Source organism: Xenopus laevis, chromosome 9_10L, assembly GCF_017654675.1.
Source record: "Xenopus laevis strain J_2021 chromosome 9_10L, Xenopus_laevis_v10.1, whole genome shotgun sequence".
Lineage (NCBI taxonomy): Eukaryota > Metazoa > Chordata > Amphibia > Anura > Pipidae > Xenopus > Xenopus laevis.
The window spans coordinates 62062700-62089428 of NC_054387.1; the positions used below are offsets into that span (position 1 = coordinate 62062700).

General features: G+C 41.2%; 1 protein-coding gene across 3 annotated transcripts in view; it reads left to right on the forward strand.

The window, feature by feature from the left end:
• Positions 1–227: 227 nt before the first annotated feature.
• Positions 228–26729, forward strand: part of LOC108701290 (striated muscle preferentially expressed protein kinase-like) — a 134644-nt gene continuing 108142 nt past the window's right edge. For all 3 annotated transcript variants that reach the window (XM_041575968.1, XM_041575969.1, XM_041575970.1), the window contains exon 1: positions 228–1122. In XM_041575968.1, the coding sequence (XP_041431902.1) occupies positions 714–1122 (409 nt within the window). In that variant the 5' untranslated portion in view covers positions 228–713. The remainder of the gene's footprint in view (positions 1123–26729) is intronic.

Sequence of the window (26729 nt, forward strand, 5' to 3'; positions counted from 1 at the left end):
CTGTCTCAGCTCACCCCTGCTGAATATGGCAAGTTCCTGCCTCGTTACTATTCTTTGCACAAGGAGATGATAGCTGGGGGTGGCCAGTGTTCAGAGGGGTGAGGGAAGGATGGGGGGAGTAAAATGCTGAAGCCAAGTTATGTCACATATCAAGAGGGGAGGCAGCTGTCAGTGCTACTTTTGGAGCACTAGAGAAGGGGGGGGGTCATTAGGAACGGTGGGGGCTAATTTGAGAGCTCAGAGGGACGACAGGGTCTCTTTTGCAGGAGAGACTTTGAAGGGGAAAGGGAGAAGATCTGGGGATGTCCATGGTCTCTTACCATGCAAGACCTGAAGAAGAATTAAAGCTACCTGAATACAGGTTAGAAGAACGAGGGGAGAAATTGAATGCGCAGGCGCTGAACTTTATGTAGTAAAGAGTGTCACCATCTGTAACACAAGCTGTAATGCCCACTCTCACCAGTGCCACTTTGTCAGGAACTGCCTCCTCTTCATAATCTCTCCCTGTGCAGAGAATAGCAAGAAACAGGTGAAGTGCTTGGGTTCCCATCTTGCATTCCCCGCACATAACACATATTCATCAGACCAGGACATCTGCTGGGACACAACTCTGCCACTGGCTGCTCTTTGCAGGGAAGACAACACTGAACGAGGAGGTAATTGCAGGTTTAATTATCATCCCCTCAAGCATCAGTTTTAACAAAGAAGTGACCATGCACCGTGCCCATGGGAGGAAGAACCTAGCCCGAAATGAAGAAGAAGCCCCTATCTCACCAACTCAAAAATTTAGGTCTCCACCAAGCCCAGGTATTCCCCCAAAACATCCCAAGTTAATGGCTGAAGCTGGGCAGCCCTCTCCCCCTCAGTTTGTCCGGAAGCTGAAAAATGCTGCTATAGGCACAGGCTGTGACATTTGCCTAAAGGTGGCAGTGGCAGGGCACCCACTGCCAACCCTAAACTGGTACAAGAACCAGGAACCCATCCAACCTGGAGGAGAGGAATATGGGACTCTATGCATCAGGGACAGCCAGGTGGAAGACGCTGGAGTGTACACGTGTGTGGCCCAGAATCCCCTGGGGGAGGCTATTACCTCTGCTGTGCTGGCAATCATTGAATTAGAAGGTAATTATAAGTTTTGGGCAGTTGGCCATAGTAGAGTAATATCACAGCATGGGCAATGAATCTAGCATTCTTCAAAACTTTTTGAAATGTGGTAAAGTACAAATGGCCAGTCAAAGGTCTCATAGCCCTTTACTAATTTATGGTGGTGACCATCCTGCATTATGTTTTCAGCTTGTGTTTGAAATATAACTCCTAGGTTGTGTTGATATAATTCTGTGAGCTGTATTGTCTGGGAGTCATTGTCACTGGATTCATTTCACCCAAATTTTGTTTTGTGCATATGAGACCATATGTCAATCATCTGTTGTCTGAGGGACAAATAATAAATGGAACCCAACTAATTGAATAAAATGGAATGCGCTCAGTTGTCCAATTATGGCCACCAAGGATTGGGCTTAAAACTGTAAGCAGCAAATCAGGCATAAGATGCCAGAATGTGCCACAGGCTGATCATTGCAATGGGGGTATGGATGTCCTCTTAAAGGGGTTTAGGTTATTACCTGAGTTTATTTTTGCATTTATATTTTATTGATTTTGTTAAATATCCATTGTGGTAGTACCTAATGGACTAGTTTGAATGGCAACTGGTGATATAAATGAGGCTGAGATTGAAAGAGAAACAGATTTTTTTCCTCAGTATTTGGTAGGCAACATGTCAATTCTATTTGTATGGGGGTCTGGTCATTTGTAGATGTCATATGTTAAAATAAATATAAGATACTAATAGCTATTTCTAATGGTTGGCATAATGGATGTAAACGGCACTAAACAACAAAGCTGTTGTAAATGAACCTACTTTGTGCAAGGCTTTGAAACCAATTATATATATATATATATATATATATATATATATATATATATACATATATATATATATATATATATATATATATATATATATAGCCTTCAGGAAGGACCAGCACTCCACTTGTTCAGGTGATCAAAAAATCTTTTATTTCACATCAAGCGTGTATCCAACGTTTCGGCCCACATTGGGGCCTTTATCAAAGGCCCCAATGTGGGCCGAAACGTTGGATACACGCTTGATGTGAAATAAAAGATTTTTTGATCACCTGAACAAGTGGAGTGCTGGTCCTTCCTGAAGGCTATATATTTTTATTTTGACCGCTGCACCCACGAAATTGTAAAGGAAAGAGTGCGGGTACTAACTGGACATTTATATATATATATATATATATATATAGACACACATGTTGCTTTTTTGCAGTCAACACCCGATTTAACTCATAGATCCTGCTTTCACTTCATTTGTCACAGCTGAACACACTGTACTGCAGTGTCTCACAATAACACCCATTGGTATGTACAATGGTATGTACAGTAACTTTAAACAGACCGACAATTACATACATATCTAAAACTAAAGTGCTGTGCGGTTACCATCTTCCTGAATTACTGGTGTGGTCAGCTTTCCTGCACTATACAATATATGATATAAAGGAGAATAATGCCATTTACTCCTGGCACACAGATCTTTGACATGGATGGTATTGAAAACACGAGGCATTGGCATTTAGACATAGATTGTCAGGCATATAACATTTCCTAAACCTACAGTGCACTATACCTAATAGAGAATCATGAAATCTCCTAGAATTTCCCCACTGTGCGCTATATAGTTACACTGCTGCTGATAGGGCACTCTCCTGACCGACCTTAGATATACACGTTTCAATACATGGGAAATCAGTAGGATGGAGTAAAGGCAGATACCAGTACTCCTAAAATAACTCCCACACACAGATAAAGCTGTTTGATGGTTAATGCCACAATTTGTATCAACAGTGAGCATCTTGGATTGGCTATGAAGCTTTGCCATTATGGTCCCCCTAACCCCTGAAATAAGATCAGTATGTAATTGTAGGGCATTTGGGGTGCCTCTCATACTGACATAATCTAAGTAATTGCTAGTCCAGAAACTCAACGAACCTGGCTGAATTTATGATATTTTATTTATATAACACCACAGAGTTATACAATAATGAACAAGTACGCGACCTGTTATCCAGAATGGACCTGCAGTTTTTCCATAATTTGGATCTCCATACCTTAAGTCTACTAAAAAAAACATTTAAACATTAAGTTAACCCAACTAGATTTTTTTATCTCAAATTATGATTGATTATATCTAGTTTGGATCAAGTACAAGTTACTGTTTTATTACTATAGAGAAAAAGGAAATCAGTTTAAAATTTTTGAATTATTTGATTAAAATAGAGTATATGGGAGATGGCTTTCCCATAATTTGGAACTTTCTCGATAACGGATTCTATACTTGTACAGAGCTTTATGATATAGCATTCTGTCCCAGGGGCACAGGTCCTATCTGATACTCATTGTAAGCAGCACTCATGCCCTGCTTTATGGCTGAGATTCTAGCTTTTCTAACTTTTATGGTACATTCATATTTTAAAAATAAGTTTTTTAGTGTCAGCATCACTATAAAGGAGAAGGAAAGGCTAAAATTAATCAAGCTTTATTAGAAAGGTCTATATAAATACACCAGTAAACACTCAAAGAAATGCTGCTCTGAGTCCTCTGTCAAAAGAAACACCACATTTCTTTCCTTCTATTGTGTACACATGGGCTTCTGTATCAGACTTCCTGTTTTCATCTTAAACCTCCAGGGCATGGCCTTGAGCATGCTCAGTCTGCTCCTCTCCCCCTTCCTGCTGTAATCTGAGCCCAGAGCTATGAGCAAGCAGGGAGAAACTAAGGCAGGAAGTGATGTCACACCAAGCCAATATGGCAGTTGCTTTCCCAAACAAACAGAGAACACTTCAAGAGCTGTTTACTCAAGTACGGTAAAGAATTCTGCAAAATAAATATAGTTTTATAGCTTGTACTATTGTGGCTAATCTATTGGCAATAAACTGCTTTAGTAGCGTTCCTTCTACTTTAAGGGAAATATCGATTAACTTGCCTAGAGAAACATGAGCTACAGAAAAGTTTGCTTGGAATCATGTCACAATTCATTAAAGGGGCTGTTTAATATGATGTAGAGTGTGATATTCTAAGACAATGTGCAGTTGTTTTTCATTTTTATTTGTAGTTTTTGAGTTATTTTATTCAGCAGCTCTCCAATTTGCAATTTCATCAATCTGGTTGTTAAGGCCCCAATTACCCTAGAAACTTTCAATAAGAGATGGGAATATTAACAGGAGAGGGTCTGAATAGAAAGATAAGTAATTAAAAGTAGAAATAACAAATGCCTTACAGAGCATTTGTTTTGTTTTTTTTACATAGGATCAATGACCCCCCGTTTTAAAGCTTTCAAAGAGTCGGAAGCAAAAGGCAAATAATTCAAAAACTACGAAAAATAGTGAATTGAAAAGTTACTAAGAATTGGCCATTGTATAACATACTAAAAGTTAACTTCATTTTGGCACACATAACAGCACATACAAGTGATACCTGTGCCTGCACTTATGCACATTAGCCTTAACCAAGTAGTGGTGGCCACGTTAGCATGTGAAGCTAGGCAATGTGTTTACTTCCATCGAGTAAAAGATTGAATCCTGAAATTGCTTGTGTCAGTACTTTAGATAATTTGATCTACAGGGTTAAATCTTCCTTGTTTTTGTGTTTCTGGACAGTGGCAGGAATGAGCTAAAAAATGTATAGAGAGCCAAGGCTGGATCACTACTTTGCCAGTTATTCATAATTAAGAAGAGTCTGATCAGTGTGCCAGACAGGCTGTGCGATGTATAACATTAGGATGAGAGGCTGCAGGAGATGTGCGCTGACTGCAAGATGTGTCATGTTGCTCTGAAGGAAGTAATGTTGGTATGCACACTGTACATTACAAAAATGCTAGCAAAGATTTGTAGGTAATATGGCCTTATATGCCCCTAACAGCTGTGGGATAATCCAAGTCTTCATCCCAGTTCAACTCTGAACTATTATCCCCAACATCAATGCCAGCTCTTATATCATAGCTTTATAAAGACTAGGGATGTAGCGAACGTCGGAAAAAAAGTTCGCGAACATATTCGCGAACTTGCGTCAAAAATGCGAACGGTTCGCGAACGTCGCGAACCCCATAGACTTCAATGGGAAGGCGAATTTTAAAAGCTAAAAAAGACATTTCTGGCCAGAAAAATGATTTTAAAGTTGTTTAAAGGGTGCAACGACCTGGACAGTGGCATGCCAGAGGGGGATCAAGGGCAAAAATGTATCTGAAAAATACATTGTTGACACAGCGCTGCGTTTTGTGCTGTAAAGGGCAGAAATCACACTACATTTCTAAACATGTGTAATAAACTGCTTTAAAACGTCCGGCGTCTACATGCCAATCAAGTCGTGTAAAGGTTACAGCCTGTTCACGACGAAACGCGGCGCTTACTGCAACGCAAAAAAACGCAAAGAGCTTTAATGAATGATACTGTCAAGTGAGCAAATAATAGTTGTTAATTACTAGTTGAGCTTGTCACCTCCAGGATGTTCGTCCTGTTGGTGGCAATATTTCTGTAGTGGTGTGTTTAGCAGTCACCGTGCTTGTGCGCACGTGCACGGTCAGGCAGAGGTAATTCAATGTACAGTGAAGTGAACCAAAAAACACTGATTCTGCAGTGTGGGCCCAGTTTTGGTCTACTTTATTGATCACCTGCGGTGACCATAAAAGATGCGATTTTGCCACTGTTGCAGAACCCTGAAAAATTAGGCATGTGTACTTTCTTGAAAAATTATGTTTTTTTTGTCGAGCCACTGAAGCACAGAGGCCAGAAAAAATATGCCATATGAATGCTAAAAATATAATTTTTTTTTGTCGCAGCCACTGAAGCACAGAGGCCAGAAAAAATATGCCATATGAATGCTAAAAATATAAATTTTTTTTGTCGCAGCCACTGAAGCACAGAGGCCAGAAAAAATATGCCATATGAATGCTAAAAATATAATTTTTTTTTGTCGCAGCCACTGAAGCACAGAGGCCAGAAAAATATGCCATATGAATGCTAAAAATATAATTTTTTTTTGTCGCAGCCACTGAAGCACAGAGGCCAGAAAAAATATGCCATATGAATGCTAAAAATATAATTTTTTTTTGTCGCAGCCACTGAAGCACAGAGGCCAGAAAAAATATGCCATATAAATGCTGAAAATATGAATTTTTTTGGGTCGCAGCCACTGAAGCACAGAGGCCAGAAAAAATATGCCATATAAATGCTAAAAATAGTCATTTTTTTTGTCGCAACCACTGAAGCACAGAGGCCAGAAAAAATATGCCATATAAATGCTGAAAATATGAATTTTTTTTTGTCGCAGCCACTGAAGCACAGAGGCCAGAAAAAATATGCCATATGAATGCTAAAAATATAATTTTTTTTTGTCGCAACCACTGAAGCACAGAGGCCAGAAAAAATATGCCATATAAATGCTAAAAATATAAAAAAAATTTGTCGCAGCCACTGAAGCACAGAGGCCAGAAAAAATATGCCATATAAATGCTGAAAATATGAATTTTTTTTGGTCGCAGCCACTGAAGCACAGAGGCCAGAAAAAATATGCCATATAAATGCTAAAAATAGTCATTTTTTTGTCGCAGCCACTGAAGCACAGAGGCCAGAAAAAATATGCCATATAAATGCTGAAAATATGAATTTTTTTTGGTCGCAGCCACTGAAGCACAGAGGCCAGAAAAAATATGCCATATAAATGCTAAAAATAGTCATTTTTTTTGTCGCAGCCACTGAAGCACAGAGGCCAGAAAAAATATGCCATATAAATGTTGAAAATAGTCATTTTTTTGGTCGCAGCCACTGAAGCACAGAGGCCAGAAAAAATATGCCATATAAATGCTGAAAATAGTCATTTTTTTTGTCGCAGCCACTGAAGCACAGAGGCCAGAAAAAATATGCCATATAAATGCTGAAAATATTCTTTTTTTTTTGTCGCAGCCACTGAAGCACAGAGGCCAGAAAATTATGCCATATAAATGCTGAAAATATTCATTTTTTTTTGTCGCAGCCACTGCAGCACAGAGGCCAGAAAAAATATGCCATATAAATGCTGAAAATATAAAAAAAAATTTGTCGCAGCCACTGAAGCACAGAGGCCAGAAAAAATATGCCATATAAATGCTGAAAATATGAATTTTTTTGGTTGCAGCCACTGAAGCACAGAGGCCAGAAAAACTCAGGATTTACCTGGATTCAAATGAAACCAGTAGGGTTTGCACCCTAGTTTGTAACGGTGGCGGAGGGAGGAGGACGCTAAAGGACAGCTGTGTGTGGAGTCATGAGGCGTGCAGAGAAGGACAGCTGCATGGGGAGTCAGAACAAGTCTTCCGGCGTGCAGTAACCCTCCGAGATCCACGCCTCGTTCATTTTAATAAAGGTCAGGTAATCCACACTTTTGTGACCTAGGCGAGTTCTCTTCTCAGTTACAATCCCTCCTGCTGCACTGAAGGTTCTTTCTGAGAGGACACTTGAGGCGGGGCAAGACAAGAGGTTCATGGCAAATTGTGACAGCTCTGGCCACAGATCAAGCCTGCGCACCCAGTAGTCCAGGGGTTCATCGCTCCTCAGAGTGTCGATATCTGCAGTTAATGCCAGGTAGTCCGCTACCTGCCGGTCGAGGCGTTCTTTGAGGGTGGATCCAGAAGGGTTCTGGCGCTGCCTTGGACTGAAAAACATTTGCATGTCTGACTTTACAGAGTGGCCAAAGTGCTTTGTCCTTGCAGGTGCGCTCGTGGCAGGATTACTGGCACCTCTGCCCTGGAATGTTGATGAGTTCCTGAAGTGACATCACCCTTAAAAGCATTGTACAACATGTTTTGCAGGCTGGTTTGTAAATGCAGCATCCTTTCGGACTTGTGGTACGTTGGTAACATTTCTGCCACTTTATGCTTGTACCGAGGGTCTAGTAGCGTTGCGACCCAGTACAGGTCCTTCTCCTTAAGCCTCTTGATACGGGGGTCCTTCAACAGGCATGACAGCATGAAAGACCCCATTTTCACAAGGTTGGATGCAGAGGTATCCATCTCCGCTTCCTCGTTATCAAGGACTACATCATCAACGGTCTCCTCCCCCCAGCCACGTACAAGACCAGGGGTCCCCAAAAGGTCACCACAAGCCCCCTGGGAAGCCTGCTCCTGTTGGTCCTCCTCCTCCACAAAGCCACCTTCCTCCTCTGACTCCACTTCTGACACCTCTCCCTGCGTTGCAGCAGGTGCCTGGGCTCGTTCTGGTGATTCCGACCAGAAATCGTGCGCTTCCTGCTCCTCGTCACGCTGGTCTACAGCCTCATCTGTCACTCGTCGCACGGCACGCTCCAGGAAGAAAGCAAAGGGTATTAGGTCGCTGATGGTGCCTTCGGTGCGACTGACCATGTTTGTAACCTCTTCAAAAGGGCGCATGAGCCTGCAGGCATCGCGCATAAGCACCCAGTAACGTGGGAAAAAAATCCCCAGCTCTGCAGATCCAGTCCTACCACCCAGTTCAAACAGGTATTCATTGACGGCTCTTTGTTGTTGCAGCAGACGTTCCAACATGAGGAGCGTTGAATTCCAGCGAGTCTGGCTGTCGCAAATTAAACGCCTGACTGGCATGTTGTACCGCTGCTGAATGTCAGCAAGGCGTGCCATGGCTGTGTAGGAACGTCTGAAATGGGCCGACACCTTCCTGGACTGCCTGAGAACGTCCTGGAATCCTGGGTACTTCGAGACAAAACGTTGGACTATTAAATTCAGAACATGTGCCATGCAGGGCACATGTGTTAAATTGCCCAGTCTCAGTGCTGCCAACAGATTGCTTCCGTTGTCACACACCACTTTTCCGATCTTCAGTTGGTGTGGGGTCAGCCACCGATCGGCCTGTGACTGCAGAGATGACAGGAGTACAGATCCGGTATGGTTTCTGCCTTCCAGGCACGTCATCCCCAAGACAGCATGACAACGGCGTACCTGGCACGTCGAATAGCCTAGGGGGAGCTGGGGGTGCACAGGTGTGGAGGAGGAGGACCCAGCAGCAGAGGAGGAAGAAGAGGAAGAAGACGAGGTAGAGAGCGAAGGAGGAGTAGAGGTGGTGGCAGAACCGCGTGCAATCCGTGGCGGTGACACCAACTCCACTGTTGTTGTTGAGCCACACATTCCCTGCTTCCCAGCCATTACCAAGTTCACCCAGTGGGCAGTGTAGGTGACATACCTGCCCTGACCATGCTTGGAGGACCATGCGTCAGTAGTCATATGGACCTTTGGCCCAACACTAAGTGACAGAGATGCGGTGACTTGGCTCTGCACATGGTGGTACAGGTGTGGTATTCCCTTTTTTGAAAAAAAATTGCAGCTGGGTACCTTCCACTGCGGTGTCCCAATTGCTACAAATTTGCGGAAGGCCTCAGAGTCCACCAGCTGGTATGGTAAAAGCTGGCGGGCTAAGAGTGCAGACAAGCCAGCTGTCAGACTCCAGGCAAGGGGGTGACTCGCAGACATTGGCTTCTTACGCTCAAACATGGCCCTCACAGAAACTTGGCTGGGGGCAGATGACTGGGAATGGGAACTGGTGGTCAAGGTGGAAGGCGGAGTGGAGGGTGGTTCAGACGGGTCAAGGACAGCAGAGGTAGAGCAGTAAGATGCTGGACCAGAAGGAGGGTGGCTTTTAGTTTGTCTGTTGCCTTTGAGGTGTTGCTCCCAAAGTGCTTTGTGCTTGCCGTTCATGTGCCTTCGCATAGAAGTTGTACCTATGTGGCTGTTGGGCTTCCCAAGACTCAGTTTCTGACTGCACTCATTGCAAATTACAACGCTTTTGTCAGAGGCACACACATTAAAAAAATCCCACACTGCTGACCTTTTTGAAGCTGGCAATCTGGCGGTAACAGTAGAAGTTGGCGGCGTTGGCGGCAATGGCGGGTGCGTTGGCCGGCTGACCACAGGTGCCGATACACGCTGTTGCCCTACTGTTCCCTGCGAGCTGTCCTCCCTGCTTCTTCTAAGTCTTATTCTCCTCCTGCCTCTCTGACTCTCCGTCTCTCCATCTGAACTATCCTCCTCTTGCTCTCTTCTACTGGGCACCCACAAAACATCAATCTCCTCATCATCATTCTCCTCAGATGCATCAATTTCTTCTAACAGCTCACAGAAGGAAGCAGCAGCGGGGACCTCCTCATCACTCATTATGTCCATCTCTGTTGTGTTCTCTGCCAGAATTAAATCTGGTGTAACGTCCTCATCTCCTTCATCTTCTTCTGCCAATAATGGTTGCGCATCACTCAGTTCAAGAAACTCATGTGAAAATAACTCCTCTGACTCCAGTGAAGAAGGGGCGCCGGTGGTGGAGGAAGTGTTACGTGGGGGTGCCCATAGCAGTGGAGGATGAGGATGTTGTGGTAAAGTTAGAAACGGTAGAGGATGGGGTGTGCTGTGTAAGCCAGTCAACTACCTCTTCAGCATTTTGGGAGTTCAGGGTCATTGCCTTTTTAAAACTGGGCAATTTCCTAGGGCCACAGGATAGCATAGCAGCACAGCCCCTAGTGCCTCTGCGTGGCGGCCTGCCTTTGCCTGGCATTATTTTTAAAACAACAACAACAACTCAGGTGGTGTTTCTGGAGACGGTATTATTATTGATATTTAGACAGAATGCGAAAAAGCTCACACAGCTAGATGGCAGTTGTTTGAAGAAATTGCAGTATAATCACGGCTCCGCACACACTTCATAATCAGCAGGTTATTTATTGTTATTTTCACCACACATCAACGTTTCGGGGGGTTTTCACCACCCTTCATCCTGATGAAGGGTGGTGAAAACCCCCCGAAACGTTGATGTGTGGTGAAAATAACAATAAATAACCTGCTGATTATGAAGTGTGTGCGGAGCCGTGATTATACTGCAATTTGTTGAGGGGCCTTGCCGGGCCTGCGGTGAACCAGCACCACCAGTGCAGGAAAGTGGACAAGGTGAGGGTGCGGTAAATATAACACTGGACAGTTGTTTGAAGAACACACTGGGCAAACAAATTGAAACAATGCCTGCAAGGTCAACGTATACACTACTACAGCAGTGGATACGGAATATATTATTGCTGCTTGAAAAACGTCACTCGGGTGGTGGTTCTGGAGACGGTATTATTATTGATATTTAGACAGAATGTGAAAAAGCTCACACAGCTAGATGGCAGTTGTTTGAAGAACACACTGGGCAAACAATGCCTACAAGGTCAACATATACACTACTACAGCAGTGGATACGGAATATATTATTGCTGCTTGAAAAACGTCACTCGGGTGGTGGTTCTGGAGACGGTATTATTATTGATATTTAGACAGAATGTGAAAAAGCTCACACAGCTAGATGGCAGTTGTTTGAAGAACACACTGGGCAAACAAATTGAAACAATGCCTGCAAGGTCAACATATACACTACTACAGCAGTGGATACGGAATATATTATTGCTGCTTGAAAAACGTCACTCGGGTGGTGGTTCTGGAGACGGTATTATTATTGATATTTAGACAGAATGTGAAAAAGCTCACACAGCTAGATGGCAGTTGTTTGAAGAACACACTGGGCAAACAATGCCTACAAGGTCAACGTATACACTACTACAGCAGTGGATACGGAATATATTATTGCTGCTTGAAAAACGTCACTCGGGTGGTGTTTCTGGAGACGGTATTATTATTGATATTTAGACAGAATGTGAAAAAGCTCACACAGCTAGATGGCAGTTGTTTGAAGAACACACTGGGCAAACAATGCCTGCAAGGGCAACGTATACAGCAGTGGATACGGAATATATTATTGCTGCTTGAAAAACGTCACTCGGGTGGTGGTTCTGGAGACGGTATTATTATTGATATTTAGACAGAATGTGAAAAAGCTCACACAGCTAGATGGCAGTTGTTTGAAGAACACACTGGGCAAATAATGCCTGCAAGTGCACTACTATTGGTGCACTACTATGAAGAACAGCAAACAGCACTGTAAGTAAAAAAAAAAAAAAATATATGTATATTAAAAAAAAAAAATTACTCGGGTTGGTGTTGCTGAACTACTAGGAGCAGCACAGTAGCACACCAGTCCCACTCCCCAACACAGCTAGACTAATAGCACTGGGCTCTTATAGTAGCAAAGTAAAAAAACAAAAAAGAAAATAAAAGCAGTCCTTACAAGGACTATTGGGTTATTACAGCAGTCAGCAGATGAGATCAGAAGAGATCAGTGCCCACAGCAGCTACATACAGAGCACTGCAGTAGAAGGTAGATTACTAGCCAGCAAAGCTACCTAACCTAAAATGTCCCTCAAATCCCTGCAGAGTTCTGTCCCTCCAATACAGAGCAGTATCAAGTAGATTACTAGCCAGCAAACTTACTATCAACTGTCCCTCAAATCACTAACAGCTCTCTCCCTACACTAGCTCTTCCAAGCACACACAGGCAGAATGAAAAAACGCTGCAGGGCTTCAGTTTATATATGGAAGGGGAGTGGTCCAGGGGGTGTGGGGGTGGTCCAGGAGGGAGAGCTTCCTGATTGGCTGCCATGTATCTGCTGGTCTGGGGTGAGAGGTCAAAAAAAAGCGCCAGCTAAGGCGAACCCAAAATGGCGAACGTCGCGCGACGTTCGCGAACATTTGGCGAGCGCGAACAGTCGATGTTCGCGCGAACAAGTTCGCCGGCGAACAGTCCGCGACATCCCTAATAAAGACAGGTGACAAAACAAAAACATGGTTTCACCATATACATGCATGCTCTTCTACAGGGTGTTCTGGGCAATGCACTGAAATATTGTCCATAAATGCATGCCAAGAACCCTAGATTTGGTATATTTCGTATCTATCAGTTAATCTTGCTCTAATTTCACTACAGTCCCATCCATAGCCTGCTAGCTCTCACACCCTAGACATTTCTTGCCTCATGAATTGCATTTATGTGTCAGAAACAGGTGAACAAACATTATCTGCTTTCGCATTTGACATGTAATCTGTGAGCAAGACTCCCCCATGATTCTTTATGATCACATGCCCAGCAAGACCTCCACTGTATCTGAACAACACAGTAGTACTGGCCCTTATTTAGCATGTGTGGAGAATGGCATCCCCACATTTGGTATTTATAGAGGAACAGCACAAATGCAGCGCTGTCATTAGTGGGGTATAGGAAGGAGTCCACACAGAGGACCTGTGGCAATGGGAGAGACTGAGAGAGTGTTTAGGTTATGTGGCTATGTTTGATGAGAATAAGGTGTTGCTAGTTGGGTTAGGGACATGGACAAGTATGGATCCATGCTTGTATCCAGGGAGTAACTAACAATCAGTGGCACCCTACAGTATTTTGTCTATTCACCGTGGTTGGGGGTTCATTTATTTATTATTTATGTATACAAAGCAAGCCCTGAAAGGTTTTATTTAGCACAGCAATGACCCCCACTAGTATTTATATACAGCAATGACCCCCACTAGTATTTATATACTTTTTTTTTAATTCTAAAAATAGAAATAAACTGAGGAACACCAGTTTTTCATGTGTCTGGCATTGATGTTTAAGCATCTCTTTGGCCAGTAAGTACAACATAAAGTTTTCAGAATCTGTACTTGACCACTTCCTATTTTAAACGTCTTTATTGGATACAATGCTACAAAATTTTGAAGGCTATTTTCCCCTTAATAAATGGAGCCCAATTCTCAATTTGAAGTGCTCAACATACCCTACAGACATAGCTCTGAATTGCCTCCTACAAGCTGAACCTTTTGAATTTTCACATCTCCTGCTGCTTAACTCCCTCTCGCTGACCAATAGATGCGTCACTTATGGAGGTGTTTTCTTCTCTTTACACTGCTAGAGGGCAAAAAGCTGGGCAGATGGCCAAGCCATGACATCTCTGGCAAAAGATTGTGTCTGGTGGCTTGGAAAAAAGAGCTGTGATCTTTAATTAGATACTGTGTGTTTGGTCTCTAGGGAGGCCTTAAACATGAAGGGCTTTAGATCTGGCTCCATCCCAGGGGCTGAGCTTCAAGTTTGAAGCCTTCCACCACTTTTTTGCTGACACTTTTGTAAGTAGGGTTGTCCGCCTCTGTATTCAGTGATAATATTTACAAGATCCCGTATACAGATATTCTCCAGCAGAAGAGAAATGAAAGACCTGTGGCTAGTTATATGCGAATATAAAGAGGATGTCACTAACTAGAAACCATTGGAAGGGTTACACAGGCATCGGTTCACTCATAATGGGTTGCCTCTTGCAGGAGTCCAAACACCACTTTACTTCTGTTTCTTTCCATTTTGCTGTTGGAGCTGGGCCATGGCACAACTCCAGGTCCAACCCATAGCACTAAAAAACATATTTGCTTTTGAACATTTGACCAGCATGTACTACCATATTGGTTACTAGACATGTTGTAATTTCTGTATGTTAATAAACATTTAACACCTCTACATTAAAAAGGTTCAGACGTTTAGAAACCCTTAAAGCGATGAATGCCATCATTGTTACCTCTGCAAATCCTTTGTGTGAAACAGATTCCAGGGCAGAGATAAACAATCTCACCCATCTCAGCACGAAGGAACAGAGGATTTGTGTAGGTATTTGTCACCCAGCAAGTTCCGCTTGGGAATCAATTTCAGCTTCGGAAACAAAGAAAGTGAGTTAAATTGAATCAATATCATTGAATAAGCCAAGAACAATCCCAATAGATCAACGCTTGTGTGATTACGAAAGATGGCTACAATCTTGCGCTGTTTAGTTATTTATCATGAAACATATTAAGAGAACCAAATCATTGATAAAACAAAAGGGTAAAATAATGCAAGCAACACCAAGTGAGTGATTACTAAAACTGGAATCCTATTTATGCAAAGACTATCATTTACACTTTGTCAAATTAAAATATTTAAAGGTGAATTAAGAGTTGGCATTTTAAAATTATGGCAGAAAAGGCATTTGCCTGTTGTTCCCACAACACCATAAGAGGACCCAAGGATGGGGAAGGAAGCCCCCCACCTGCATGCTTCAGTGACTAATGAGAGACATTAGAGACTTGAAAAGACATAACGCTTCAAATTAACTCAAAGTGACTTCAGGTGAAAGAAGATTTCTAGATCTCAATGGTTCTCCCTAAAAGTGGTGATCAAAAGTGTCACAGACTGACTGAATAATGAAATACATTTTTAATTACATATTTTTTGCGGGATTTGGGGTGAGTGCTTATTTTCTGCCATGGATACCCCTGGAACTATAGCAGGGTGACTGTTACCCCAATGTTTCTATATATATGTAACCTTGTTATGAGCTAAGGGGGCCCAGCCTGAAGGCTGCTTATTTGTGTCCTGGAACTACAGCAGGGTGATTGTTACCTCAATGTTTCTGTATATATCTATAACCTTGTTATGAGCCAAGGGGGGCAAGCCAAAAGGCCAGTTAGTGTGACATATGGGGGAAGTGCTTCTTGGTTCCCTGGGTACCCCTAGAATTACAGCAGGGTGACCCCAATGTTTCTATTTATCTTTAACCTGGTTTTGAGCAAATGGGGCCCAGCCTGAAGGCCCATATGGGTGAGATTTGGGGTGAGTGCCTATTTGTGCCCTGGGTACCCCTGGAACTATAGCAGGGTGACTGTTACCCCAGTGTTTCTATACTGTTTATCTGTAACCTTGTTATGAGCCAGAAGGACAGGTAGGGTGAGATTTGGGGTGAGTGCTTATTTTTGCCATGGGTACCCCTGGAACTATAGCAAGGTGACAGTTGCCTCAATGTTTCTATACATTTGTAAATTTGTTATGAACTATGAAGGCCTATATGTGTTTCTCCCACAGATTTTTGAACAGTTATCAAATTTCCTTGTGTCTTTTCACCACTGAAACATTGAGCTTAAATGATCCATTAAAACCAATGTGCAAAATGTGGCACTGTATGGTCTGAGTATCAAGGCAAGTACATTATAGTGCATGGTACATTGCAAACTATTTTATGTTATGTCTGACCACACTATGTTTAGTTTATCCTTGTGTCACAAATGTTGTGCATACGCACACTTGCACAGCTTTGAAAAAGAGTGAAATGGGAGGATAACGACAATCTTTGTGTCCCCAGAGTTCTGTAGCTCTTCCTGCCGACCGTACTCGGTGGCCACTTTCCCATGTATGTGCCTCTCTGATTTCTTACTCGGTTTATTTTTCGATCTGGAATGTGTCAGCCCCTCAGAATCTGACAAGGCAACAAGGTTTTATGTTACTAATAACCTCCACCCCCTTAGCACACTACACAAACTAAATATAGCTCCTAGTCACCGGCCTCGCTTATCTTCACTCAGCTGCGAAAGCATCTTGAAGGCTCTGAGCAACAGATACTTATACAGCTTTTCTCCTCTCCAGGGCTGTAACCAAGGCTTTAGTGTGGAGAGAGGGGATCACATCAGACAGCTGCTGCAGACCCAAGTAAATAACATTTAATTGGGACAAAACCCATGGATTTGTGTGTAGAGGAGCATAAATATGTGCAGCAACAAAGTGCCAATTTTGCTCTCCCAAGGACACAAAGTGTGTGGTGTACAGACTATATGAAGTCACACATATGTTAGATTTCCTGGTATTGTGTGCGAGCGTTACATTTGTGCTGATATATATTTCAAATATTTACATGAGGGTTATTCTTAGCTTAGTGCTGCACTGGAGAGGGGCCTATGCTCAGTATATACCATGTTTGGTTTAATAGATAATGGTGCCTGTACTTTGGTGCATTTAATTACTCAATTTATTACTCAGACTGAACATTAAGAGAGACATGCTAAAGTGAATATTGAATGGTGAGCTTTCTAAATTAATTGTTTTTGTGACTATGCAGCCAATGACCCTGTGGTATTACTGAACCTTCTCCAAAGTCTTTTGCCTGTGGGAGCTTATTGTCCAACCGGATACAAATCTAAAAACATGGTGGTTAGTGCAATTTTTTTTATTTTCTGCACCCGGCCTCACCATTCATAAATGAGCCATATGTGCCCTTATAAATACTCCTGTATTCATGAGAGGCTGGCTGGGGGCAGTAGGTTGACATTTCATAGGAAGCCCCCAACTTTTATTTTGTGCCCAAAGAAGTGAGGTGCCATGAAACTCTATGCCTGCATATGGCAGTTTGAACTGCAAGAACCATTGCCACAGATGACGCAGATAAGTGCAAGGGCCCTAAGGAGTTCACTTTTCCTTAGTGCGCTTTAACTGAGGGCAGTGATACATGAGGTTAATATCACAAGTGCAATTTTGTGGTTATTACTGAGCTTCCAGCAGTCTGCACTTAAACATCAAACCTGGCAGTTTCAAGATGAGCTAATATTGAATGCTCCCAGGTATAATATATGTATATATTGTACAATTCTTCCCATGACATGCATGTGCAGGCATTTATAAGTGACAGTTTACATTGCATTGACTCTTCAATGACATCTGTCTGGTGTGGAAATGCTACTGGGTGTGTTTGGGGGAGCGAGTATAGACAGGACTTCATGCAATGTGCTTAAGTGGGGAAGTTGCCACGAGTCCTTATACATCAGGATTCTTCTAGAACATTCCTGTAACTTAACTATCAGTAAATGTAGCTGCTATTCTCAGTGAGAGGGCAGTTATCATTTCATGAAGCAGCTTTATGCCATTTGGAGTTGGGTCATTTTTGCACATGCTCAAGGTGATATTTATTAATAATGTGCAGTGAGATACCATATGACTATACCATGATTGGTATTTGTATTTAGTGAGCACTAATTTACAGAAATAGCCCTCATAGCCTGTGTAGGTACAATAAAATGAATATACCAGCATGGGTATGTCCCTGTATTAAGCACAATTCTGCCTGAATAACTCAGGACAAGGAAACCTAAAATCACTGGAGAATGCCATTTAGCTGTGAAAGTACTAAGCAGCTCACCATATACATACAGTACTAGCAAATATCACATCATGAATTTCAGGAACAGAATTACTTCTCCCATTCATTAGATGATAAAATAATAACTGCCTGGCATGGCATGTTTTCTGTAAAGTGAGAGCATTGTCTTCTATATAGGATTTTACTTTATCTTACTTCCTTTCCATGCCATACTTAATAATTGAAATTTTAATTGTAACGGTGAGTGCGTCAATGAGAAGTGTTTTGTATCATTTTCACACAAAAATGAATTCTTGTAGAAAATCTCTTCACCACTGACCAGGCTTGTCTGCAGGTAAAAAAAAACCCCATAACAGAATAGAAAGTACAGTGACAAACTATTAACTTATAGTGGTTGTTTTACCCTACGGATGCATTTCTTGGTTTTATTGGCGAACATCAAGGCCCAGCTCTGGGTGGGGATTCCTGGAGCTGGTGCATAAAGTACAAAGGAAATTTGATATTGTGTAATAATTGTAATATATTGTATTATTTGCTGAGGTTGTCTGGAGGAGTCAGGGGGGATTTTTTTAAGCAACAGCTGCAGGGATACTACAAGCATGTATACAAGGTTGCACAATCCTAACTTGTGTAATTTTGTGCTCAGGTATCTTAAGGCATCTTTTCATGCGCTCCACTGCGTTGCGCTTTCTTCCGTTCAGCCGCAGGGGAGCACATGAGTAGACACACTCAATTATTGTGGCTGTACTCACACAGATGCATGTAAGTGCCAAACGCAGGTGGAATGCAACATGCTGCGTCCCATCTGTGTTCGGCCCTAACATGCGTCTTTTGCATGTAATTGACTGTGTCTACTCCTGCGCTGAATGGAAGAAAGTGCAACGCAGGGGAGCGCACGAAAAAATGCCCGCGTGTAAGAGCCCTTAGTATCGAACTGGGGCAATCTCCCGACCTAGCACTAACCATTTAGATTAAATAAACTAGTACAAAAACAAATCAGGAGATGTTCTGTCACTGACAGCAATGGTACGAAAGTTATGTCCGATAAATAGTAGTGACAGTCACCAATTGATATCGTCAGATAGGCAATACATGCAGATATATTTTCATTAGCCAACAAAAAATTTCTAAATTTGACTAAACGACCTATCGCCATGGCAAGAAAAATGTTGGCACACTCCCCAAGGAAAATAGTACAAATCAAGGATTCGTATGACTGCATCTTTATGTCTATGGCCAAGGGGTGCACCCTCACCCTCTTAAATTATGTACCCTTAGGAAGTTAGATAGTTATACAGGAACTCTAGGGGGCATATTTACTAAAAAGCGATTGTGTATTTCAGACAAATTTTCGATAAAAAGAAAATTCACAGCAACCTTGCCCATTTTTTAAAAGACGAGCAACACACTTTGCTAGTGAATTACCTTGTTGAGAACTTTTGTTCTGTTTCACCAGGCGACTTTTCAGATGAACGATCGTAAATCTACTAATTTATCAATTTGGGAAAATTTCAATTTGTTACCCTTTTCACCAAAATCTATTTCGCCAGGTTCTGACTGGTGAATTAATACAATGAAGCTACATCCTCAACATTATTATTTCAGTGACATCATATCCTGTATTCCAAAAAAGTCATAAAGTCAAAAAGCTGGAGTTTTTTTCCTATTTAAAGTGGGATTATGTTAATAAATTGTAACTGTTAAAAATATCTTATTTTTTAACATTTGAAACTCATGCCACATTTATTTGTGTGGGCTCATGGCCTAGGACAATAGAGGATCTCTGTCTTCATTTTGCTTCCTTGGAAATTTTTAATAAAAAGTGGCCACTTCCAGCAATTTCACCAATATCACTAATAAATACACACTGTACATATGACCTTTATATATCAACTGAATTTAAATTGACATAAGCGTAAATTAAAGAAGTTTCTCAGGAAGGAATGCTAGAGAAAATGTATGATATTTTTGCACCAACGAATCATCGCTGACGAAAGTACGTTAACTTTCTTTTGCACAGTTTGATGAATACGTGTATTTGTCACAAAATAACGTTCGTCATAGTTGCACAAACATAGTTTGGAGGAGACTTCAGAAGCGAAAATTTGCACGTAAGTAAATGTGCCCTTAGGAATCACTCAGTGGGGTAACTACCAGGGATGCAATTACAACCGGGCCTGCATCCCCTTGGGGTCCAGTGGGAGGCGCAATAAGTGATATCACAGGCTGTTAGACAGAGGGATTTTTTTTAGGCGCACATGCTCAGAGCGCTGGCGCTCAGTTCTGGGGGAGGAGGAGTGACGGGAGCCAAGATGCACATACTGTTGCTACTTACGCCATAGAAATCACTCATCTTTTATAAGGGAAGTCACTGAGAAGTTCTGTGACCATATAAAGGCACAAGGCTGTAGGCTGAGTTATTGATACGTCGGATGAGTGTTTTTCCCATTTTCCACAAGTGACTTCATTTTGTATTCTACGCTCAAGTGTTGGACCTGGGGTTTTTACACCCAGGTCACGTTTGTTATAGGGTGAGAGAGGTTTTGTTACTCATCCGATGAATATATATTTACCAAATATTTTACTATAGGACTGTGCAGCTTTAATTTTCGTTGTTCATTTGCAGGCTGAGTTATCACTTATGTATTATAAGAGATAATGTACCCCCTACTGTAAATTACAAGGATATTAGAAGTCACTGAGGGTTCTGTCACCATATTTAGGAACAAGGCTGCAGGCTGAGTTATACAGGGAACTCTGAATATCACTCATTTATTATAAGAGATAATGTACCCCCTACTGTAAATTATTAGGACATAATACACAAGAGCCATGAATATCCTGTAAATTAAATCTTTATAAATCGTGCTTAGTGATGTCATCAGTTATAATCGCAGCTTAGTGATGTCATTTATGTCACATGATTCATTGAAACTTGTGTATTATAATAAATAAAGTAAAGTACCCCCTGTTGCAAAATATGAGGATATTAGAAGTCACCTCAAAGTTCCATGACCTGTAGAAAAACACTTGACTTTCGGCCTTGTGCTTTTATATGGTTATGGAACTCCCTGGTAACTTATAATATCCTTATATTTTACAATAGGGAGTACTTTTTACTTTATTAGAAGGCATGAGGCACGAAGCTGAGTTATACAGGGAACTCTATCACTCATGTATTATAAGAGATAACTACTGTAAATTATAAGGACATTAGAAGCCACTGTTACCATATAAAGGCAAGACCATATGCCTACTCTTCAAACTATTTTCTCTCCTCTCTTCAAGCAAACCTCTTTATTCTCATATAAACGTACATACAATGAATCTATCACTCTATCTATTTCACATTTTTGTTCCCATACAGAAATATGGAATGACAATGAAGTAGATCAAATGGTTAGGGGCAGGAGTAATTCAAATAACCTAATAAAGCAGTAGCTTGTAGTGGATGGTAACTAAGCTGCATAAATCCATATTAGTGGCAAAACAGTCAGTTTTTATGTAATATTTGTATTTTTTTAGAAAAAAAAATAGTCTGCAAAACATTCATGTCCCAATCATTCTGGATAATAGATCCCATACCTGTGCAATGTCATTAATTACTTTTCCAGCTTATAAGTGGTGGTGGTGATTCACCTTCTAAATCAGTAAGTCAAAGACATTTTCACCTTCTCTATATAGCTTTCTCTGAAGCGCTGCTGGAATTACAGGAGTGTTATTACCTTCTCCAGTGCTGATAGACTAATCACAATCTTGTATATAGAGGGTTGGTTAACCATTTGCTGCCATGTTGGATGAAATTGTGTGCTATTAGCAAATGAAAACCCACTAAGCCCAGAAATTAGTATTTCCCATGACTTTCACACAGTACTTTGGGGTGTTATTACTTGCAAGCAATATACTGTATAATATTGTCCACAGGAGTGGAATTTTGGTGTTGGGGGAAGGGGGGGTAATATTTCTCAGAGGATTATAATTATTAGAGTGTTTGGATAAAGCTTGAAGTTACTGTGCATTGAAACTGACCCTAATCTCTGCAAGGAAACTTCACCAAGGCAACTCTCAACAAGTGATTGATGGGCAATTGTAGTGGAATGCTAAAAACTGTATGTCGACAACATCTGAAGCATTAAAGGTTACTCATACTACATCAAAGCAGTGCAAGGTTTTGGAATTGCTTAACAAGAATATCACTGACTTTTCTGCATGCATCACAATGGCTACATGCAGTGTCGGACTGGCCCACCGGGATGAACTGTAGTATAGGGATGAACTATAGTAGTGTTTCTAAAGCAAACAGATCAGTTTTACCAGTGCAGGGCAACATTACATGATACTGTATTTCCATTACTATAAAACACTTAAAATTTCTGGTGTTACTGTTCCTTTATCACCTGCAGATGGCCAATGTTTTCTTTTCTAGTTTAAGTTTTTGTTTAGGATCACCATTTGGTTAATGTGCCTTTTAGCACATAACAGATCTATAGTTAGATCATTAATACAAGTACAGGCAGCTGTCCCCAAAACCTGCTACAAGGTAAATACCCGTAACCCTCTGACGTGGATTTAGCAGCATGTCTGCTCTTTTTGCACTTGTACAAAATGATTAGCATCTGTGGGACTGAAGTGGTATTCTAATACCTGTGGTATGCTAATAAAAAATTCTGAACTAAGCAATATAACCATGGAAAATTGAATGAATGTGTATTGTTTAACTTTACATCCAGGCACCCCCACACCATTTCCCCCACCCCAAAACCTGAGCAAGATGATCAGCTCTCCACGTGTATATTCAGTGAAATGATGCATCAGTAAGTACCCCCATTGTGACCTCCCTACTCTGGGACCACCAACTGCTGAGTTGTCTTCTCTATTGTTATATCACTTGGTTCAAACCCATTAGTCAAATCAGCGTTAGTATTCCAAAAAAAATATCTCCCTTGCTGTTATAACAGTGCCACTATATAAAACAATTTTATGAATATATTTATCAATTTAACATACAGAGGAAAATTGTTGATGGATACATTTACAGAAATATTCCAGTGTTCCATTTCTTTTACAAAGGGGTAAAAACCCACTGACACTAATGCCATTCTGTGCAGATAAATGTGGAACACACAGTACAGGAGCGGCAGCACCTTAGCAAACACAACACGTACTGTGCAAGAGCAGTAAGAGCAGAGAGAGCTGCATGGCGTCCACTAAACACAGTGATATTTAATCACCCTCTGGGCAATTGGAAATTGAAATAAAAGCCAACAAATGTATTGCTGGAATAGATCTCTTGTACTATACCTGCAGACAGACTGGCCTGGCCATTCCCTACCACTGCTCACGTTAATTCAATTATTTGTTTTATATGAAGGGGCAATTTTACAGCAGAACCTCAATTTTATGTACCCTGGTTTTAAATTTACTTTCATTTTACAGCATTTTTTTGTGGTTCCATCAATTTATGATGCGTGATGCATTTAACTAAATTATACATTTTCCCAGACTTTACACCATTTTTTGTGGTCCCCATAAAAAATAACATCCCAGAGGTGAGAGTATTTAAAGTATTTAAATTGTTTCAACTTTCTGTTCTGGCAACTTTTCTGATCTGTAACCTTATTTGAGCTAAGGGGCACTGACCAACTACTCAAAGGGGGACATGAACTGAAAAAGTCTAAAATGCACATAGCATGTAACACACACACACACCTGTATCCACTTCCAATTTTTATTAAAGGGGACACATACCCCATAATATAACTTAATGTAAAAGTGCTCAAATGAGCAAACCTAATTCAGTCCTGCATAATTCTACTGGGACAGGAGCAATAAAACTGAGCAGGGAAATGCCATGAGATGCTTCAGTAAATTAAGCATTTGCTTTTGTTACCCAACCCTCCGCAAGGCTGAACAGCAGGTGTGCTTTTGTTATATCAGCAGTGTAAAAATTAATAAAAAATAATAAAAGTCAATTGCTAAAGTGATAATAAATAGGGATGTCGCGGACTGTTCTGCGGCGAACTTGTTCGCGCGAACATCGGCTGTTCGCGTCCGCCGCAAGTTCGCGAACGTCGCGCGACGTTCGCCAATAGGCGTTCGCGTCAAAATCGTTCGACCATTCGACCATTCGGTCGCTAAAATCGAACGATTTTCGTTCGATTCGAACGAAAATCGTTCGATCGAACGATTAAAATCCTTCGATCGTTCGAATCGAACGATTTTCGGATGTTCGAAGTTCGCGAACTGTTCGCGAACTGTTCGCATTTTTTGCCGGTGTTCGCGAACGGCGTTCGCGAACACATTATCGGCGGTTCGCTACATCCCTAATAATAAAAGCCAATATATGTTTGTTCAGACAAGATAAGAAAAATATGGATATATATGTGGGCAGTGTTTCTTGATAACTGTGAAGGATGTGGTGATCTAGTAAGTTATCCCCCAAGGGAAAGGATATGTTTTCCCCAGTTGCTCACTGAGCCATGAAATGATTTGATTGATTCAAGCATCATACCATTGTATTTACTTTCAGGATAGAATTGCACTCTTGTTCTTCAAATCAAATGAAGTGAATTTTCCAAATATAAACAGAATCATAAAGAAAGGAATAAACAAAACCAACAAAGGATACCTTTGGATTCTGTCCATGCTTTTTTTCAAAACAGTTGCACTGAAATCCATTTTTCAAAAAGGCAATCACATTTTTTTTTTTATATTTAATTTTGAAATCTGACATGGGGCTAGACATGCTGTTTGTTTCTTTACTGCTGCTCTGCAAGTTAAGCTGACCATAGACGTGCGGATATAGTACGGATATAGTCGTGCGGCAACGAACGATCCGAGATCGATCGTTCGTTAAATACAATCGATTATTTCTAGTGTAATTTAGTAATAAAAATGAGACCTCAAAAATCATGACAGAATACCTTTAACACAGTGTTGATGTGGTTCCTGTAGTAAAGTAAAAAGTACTACTGTGGGCATATATAAAAACGTATGCCCTTTGGCGCTACCTAAAGCTGATTGCTGTGAGAGTGGCACAGGTTGTTGGAGTCTCTGGTAGACACAAATTCAAAGTTGACCTTGCACAACAGGTACTGGGGGGGGGGGGGGTTCATAGTTATGCATGCCAGAATATTCATTAGATCATAATTAAATATCATTGAAAATGTAGACATGGCCAGAATGAATTTACTTTTAATATGGACTGGTCTCCTAGGTAGCTAGGAAACTGCCTACCCTTCTCACCTGCTCTTTAAAACTGATGAGGTTGTATCATTCCTCACTTGTTGGACTGCTGGCTCATTAGATGCTTGTAAATAGATTGCCATCCATTGCATGGAGGCATCAGGGGATGCTAGATGTAAAGTACATGCATCTGCTGTAGTCAACATTGTGCTATTAAAATAAAGAGTAACTGGAAAGCTGAAATAAACATTTTGAACCCACAGGCACAACTGCAACTGCAATGGGAATGAGCACAACCCCATCCCTCATATAGCTCATATTGTGTAGTACCCCCCTTAGATTATAAAGCAAGACCAGGCACTGATAATTGCTATATGGTAATGGGAAAGCTAAAATTCTCCTGTGCAATTAAAAACCTCAGCTATTACCAAGGACAATGAATTCCCGTAGGTCAAATATTCCAAAAATGGGTCTGCCCTTGGAAATTGGGGGCAATGAGTAACAATGCCCAGAATGCACATACATTTCTGTGTGTCGTCACAGAATGACTCATTTCTAAGGTCTGTTATTGGTCTGGAATATCTTTGTTGTCTCCAATCACAGGTTTTATCATTTCAGTGCTCCCTCTTCCTTTTTCCAGTTTTACTGGGTCAAAATAATAAAATTAATTTGTCTCAAAGGGTAAATTAACTCTTTATAAATGATGAGCCTATTTGGATTAGCCCACTACTAAACCCCACGGGAATGGCAATCGACCAGTTCTGGCTAATGAATGGTACATATCACTATCAAACAGACTGTGTAAATAAACTCGGAGAACAGAGTGGTGGAAACAAGCACTGCTCTAAGGTGTGAAGCTCATCTGAATCATGGAATGTGGATTTGCACTCTATCCAGCGGGTGGCACTGCAATCCCCCCAAACACTGCCAAGAGATGCTTTTAGGGATTTTACAGCCAATAAACTAGAAAGACTACATTGCTAAGCAACCCTCTTCCTTCATCATTACCTGATGTACATTGTACCAAGCAAGGAGACATGGGGACCTCTGTACAGACATAATAGTGCCCACCAAGAAGACCAATCAGGGTTCCAGTTACAGGGAAAAGGCTTATTTTATCATTTGTCAGTTACTGCCATGTTTTTATTTATTCGTTACATGCTTTTTATTTTTTTTTCAAGACCCCTGCAAAAAAAGGGTGGTGAGTTGCAAGGTGAACCAAGGCATTAGGATGATATTGATCCAGTCCTGGATTCCTCTTCACTCTAAATGTTAATAAGGTCTCATAAATACCCGGAGTGGATCATTATCTCACCAATGGAACAGGGTTAGTTGACATCCCTGCAGAGAACGACTACATTGTACGGCTAAATATAATTCTGCTCTAGAACATTTACATTTGTGGGAGATCAAATGCAAATTTATAGTTCCTATGCGTGTATGTGCACAGTCACAACTTAATGTGAGTGTGATACTTTTCTAATGTACCGTCACAATGAAATGTGGGTGTTAAAAGCTTCCCATGCTCTGTCACAATAAAATGTAGGTGTGATATATTTTCTATGCACTGTCACAACATAATGTGAATGTGATAG